The sequence below is a fragment of the Choloepus didactylus genome, chromosome 6 (genome assembly GCF_015220235.1).
Source record: "Choloepus didactylus isolate mChoDid1 chromosome 6, mChoDid1.pri, whole genome shotgun sequence".
In the NCBI taxonomy this organism is placed as follows: Eukaryota; Metazoa; Chordata; class Mammalia; order Pilosa; family Megalonychidae; genus Choloepus; species Choloepus didactylus.
Window position 1 is genome coordinate 23,612,169 of NC_051312.1, and position 4,842 is coordinate 23,617,010.

The 4,842-nt window shown below is 35.1% G+C and overlaps 1 protein-coding gene across 1 annotated transcript; it reads right to left on the reverse strand.

Annotated features, from left to right (window-relative positions):
- Positions 1 to 1,733: 1,733 nt before the first annotated feature.
- Positions 1,734 to 2,663, reverse strand: LOC119535691 (olfactory receptor 4P4-like). Its single transcript, XM_037837997.1, has one exon. The coding sequence runs from the start codon at positions 2,661 to 2,663 to the stop codon at positions 1,734 to 1,736; it is 930 nt and encodes a 309-aa protein (XP_037693925.1).
- Between the last annotated feature and the right edge of the window lie 2,179 nt (positions 2,664 to 4,842).

The window sequence follows — 4,842 nt, forward strand, 5'->3', positions numbered from 1 at the left end:
CTTTACTAAAAAATCCAAATACTCCCTGTAAGAAATACTATATTAAACTAAATCAAACTGGACTATGAGTAATTAACTAGTCAAAACTAATTTCATTCGGAATGGATGGAAGGTTTTTCCCCTAATATTCCAAAGGTTTCCATGGCTATCAGGGAAAAAAAAATGTTTTGTTGTATGTATGAAAAGCACCCAGAATTGAAACATAAAAAGAGGAGTTCCTGGCACTAATGACAAACATTATTGCCACTCTGTTTTTCCTGGGCCCCTCACTGACTTCAAGGCAGGAGTATCTCAACCAGAAAATTGCTGTGTGAAGGTAATGCAGTAATTCTGTTGAGGAGAGTCAAATGCCTGGGCACAGAGAAATGTCTGGACAAATGGGAACTAAGGCACAAGGATGAGACCAGGTTATGAGGTTTATGATATATGAGAACAAGAAGTAGCTGGAATAGCAGTGGCCTCCATGATGCAGAAAATAAATGAAAAGATATTGTAGGTGCTGATGGTGTAAGATTCCATCCAACACTTGACAGATACTTATGGCTATATTATAATTTTTGGCATTTCAGACATCACATTTTTTTTCATTTCAATGCAAAGATTAAATGGTGTAAAGGATATTCTGTGTATGTGAGAGTTGTGTCAAAAAAAAAAAAAAGAGCCTGTATCTTTGAATTCAATTAAGTCAGCATTTATTTTTATCTTATTTTCTGCCTGGAATATTGCTAAGAAAAAGAGAGAAACAAACACACATAAAAGAGATCTAGCATATAATATATAACACAGCCAAATTGGGAACACATACTACATAAAGAAGAAACACTAGTGTATAATTTGAAATAGGTTGAACTTACATATAAATAGCAAAGTAAGAACAGATGAGAAAAAAGAAATAACTTTGTGTGTTGATGGTTCTTCAAAATAATGCTGAATAATAAAGGCATGAAGGAGTGTGAATCATAGGTAAGACATGGACCATCAGTTTAGAGGAAGAGATATGTTTAGCAGAGGAAGGAGCATAAATAAACCCAGAAGTGTAAGAGATTGTGAAGCAGGATTGAAGAATATAATGTCTAGTGTAGCTGTTACATCATCCTAGCAAAGGAAAACAAATGAAAAAGGGGTACTAGGAAGAGACTTTAACATCAATTTCTATTATGCCACATACCATGCTAAAATATCATATCTTAGCCCACACAGTCTTACATCTTTACAAAACATAAAATTACCCCATTTTTATAGGTAGTTCAAAAATTGAAGCTCATCAGAATTATGCAAGTTTCCAAGACCAAAGATTAAATATTGATAGTATTTGCACCATATCGCCTCGAATGGAAATCCTATTATAATTGTGTAAAACCATACTTTCTTCCATTGTAGTGGGTTCTAAGATTAGCAAGTAGATTTGGACCAGTTTGGGAAGATTTCTGATTAAAATGTGAGAAGGCTTGATTTTAATCCAAGAAAAATCACTTCCATATGAATTTTTGGATTAACATTGTGCTTTAGAAATTATTTCTGGCTTACTTCAAATCCAAAATGTGACACCAGTAACTTGTTGGGCCCTCTCAGGTAAGACTGCTTTGTTGAATAAAAGTAATTAGATTCTTTTTGGCTCATGTAAATTCAGAGATCATTTACTACAACCATCCAAGACTAAATACTTTCTACAATGACTTTCATGATAGCTATCCCCAAAATATAAGATTGGAAGTGCATGAATGTCAGTTTATTTATTTTAATTTTGAATGTTCCATATGAGACCATACCTTCTGCATGGCATTCTTCATCTCCACATTTCTCAGGGAATAAATGAGAGGATTTAACATGGGGGAAATCACAGTGTAAAACACAGAGATTTCCTTATCCTTGTTCTCACTAACAGCAGGTGAAGCATAGGTATAGATACAGGGCACAAAAAACAAAACTACAACCATTATGTGAGAGCTACAGGTTGAGAGAGCTTTGCGTCTCCCTGCAGAGGAGTGTGTCCTAAGATGGTACAGTATGTTTATGTAAGAAGCCACTAAGACCAGAAAAACTACAATCAACACAATCCCTGAATTGACTATAGCTAAGATATTAACGACGTGAATATCTTTGCAGACCAGTTTCAAAAGAGGATTCACATCACACATGTAGTGATTGATCTGATTAGGGCCACAGAATGGTAAACTGAGGACCATGAGCAGTAGAGTAGTAGAGTGCCAAAAACCCACACTCCAGGCCACAACAATGAGTGTGTTGCACCTCTGCCGGTTCATGATGACCATGTAGTGCAGGGGTTTGACAATGGCAACATAGCGGTCAAAAGCCATGGACACCAAGATTAATATTTCTGCACTTCCCAGCAAGTGGAAGGTGAAGAGCTGGGTCATGCAGTCATTAAAAGAAATGATTTTTCTTTCTGAAGCTAAGTCTCTAATTAGCCGGGGAACCACAGCCGTGGTGAAGGAGAGGTCCATGAGGGAGAGATGGCAGAGGAGGTAGTACATTGGTTGTTTGATTAGATGACTGCAGGTGATCGTGTGTAAGATGATGAAGTTCCCCATTAAGATTGCCGAGTAACAGAGCAGAAACAAGAAACAGAACAGCAGCTCTATTTGCTTATTCTTCCACATCCCCAAGAAGACAAATTCAGTGACATTGTTCTGATTTTCCATGAAGATGAGATGAGTTCAGAGTACAGAATATTATCTATCTGAAATAATACAGAGATTAATATTAAAGATTGATAACTTTGTAAACTTTGTAGATTGATAAATTGAGTCATGACAGAGTTCATAGTGGTTTTATTTCAGGATTAATCTTTTAAATGCTTTGCAGATTAGAGTATTATTTACATGTCAAATTGTATTTAATGAGAGCATATTTTATTCCTGGCACTTTTACAAGTAATTTATTTGCATAAAACTTCCATAACAACCCAGTAAATAAATACTGTTCTTATATTCATTTTACATATGAGGAAATTGAAGCAAGAACTGTTCAATTAATTATACCAAATCATTAAGATATTAAGTAGCAGACTCCAGTAATGAACCTTTATCTGATGCCAGCTTCCATGCTCTTTGCAGCTATTTTAGTTTATCTGCAGGCCAAAAGAATTCCAGATGGTTCCCATCTCTGTAAAGAAAAGTGGTCTTTATCTATCTTTCCACTAACTCCCTGTGGATATATAAGCAATTCCCTCCCCTTCGCTATGCTACATACCATTTTTTTTACACAGCCCCAATCTCATATTCAGCTAAATACATGCAGTTCAACTTATTATTTATTCTTTAAATTTAAAGAAAATCAAGTCTCTTAATCATATAAGAGAAATAATAAGAGTCAGTTTCTACCATTTCTGTGAAATTTCTGCTTGGAATGTTTGGTTCATGTTCAAGACATACAGAATGTAATTGGAAAATCAAAACAGCAGTTGTTGGCTTTCTGAATATCTGAAAATAGGATACTATTATACAAAAGTTTTTCATTTTTCCTGATTATTCCAAAGGCAATAATTGTTTTCCATTGCCATGTTGAAGGACCGAATGAGAAGAAAAATGACCTGCTAACAGGTCTACACTTAGATTTCCATGAATGTAGGCATTGAGATGCTGTGGATCGTGGAGAAGGGAGCTCATATGTTGAAACTATATCTCCTCATCAAAATTACTGTGTGACTAAAAAATGTTACCTCCAATGAATTGTTTTTTTATTTTTATTATTATTATTATTACAACCAGGGAGCAACATGATACAGGGTACAGGTCCTTAGTCTAAAAATCACAAGGATGAGACTCATTTCTTGGTGTCCTCATAATTTCTACCATGCTATTACTACACATTCATTTTGGATTTCTTACTCACCTGGAGATTGATACTAGTGATATTTGATTTATTTACCTTCTGCCAAAAGCAAAGAAATGAAGTCCATGTAAAGAATATATTTTAAGAAGTCTTCTGATTCTAACCTAAGTAAAGTCCACAGAACAGCCTCCCTGAAAATATTTCAATTAGGAACAAACTGTTGTTTGGTGAAATATAATTGGTATGCCTGTTATTTTGTGTTGTACAGAAGAGAAGAGCTAGAAGAATTCATGGTACACAAATATTAAATATAAGGAAAAGCATATGGGCTTGTATAGTTTATTCTGGTTTCAAAATATAGCTTAACAAAAGACTTCTTTAGAAATTGAGATTATCCACACCTGTTTTCAGTGCATGTGAAAGAATCTGATGTTAAAGAGGGATCTAGTGAAAATTTTGCATTAAGAATGTAGAACAAAACTGTAGAAAAACTACAGAATTAAACTGTTGAAACCAAATTCTTTGTGTAGAATATTTCCCTAATATCGATGCAAGACTTGGCATCTCTAAACACATGGATATACTCCTGTTGCCCTTAAAATGATTGAACATCTGTTGGAGAAACACAGATCAATGCAGTAAAAGAGTATTCAAAGCATTACCCATACAGTGTTTACTCGGACTCCTCTGAAAAACCACCCTTGCCCTGAATTTTTTCCTGGATCCTTGGAACCATCCTTAAATAGCTTCCTTCATGGTCTTTTTCTAATCCTCTAAAAACTTCCTCTGCTTACATGCATATCAATCCCACCCACCCCCTCTCTCTCTCTCTCTCTCTCTCTCTCTCTCTCTCTCTTTCACACATACCCACAAATGTGTGTGTGTGATTATATGATTATATGCAGAGTTCTGGAAGAGAATGTTTAATCCCCCTTTTAAATTATACTTCAGATAAAGGCTGTCTTCTAACAGTCCTTTTATTTTTACAATTTAAACAATACTGAAGATCCTGTTAAGAATTGCATTTAAGAGCATGGCAACTCCAGG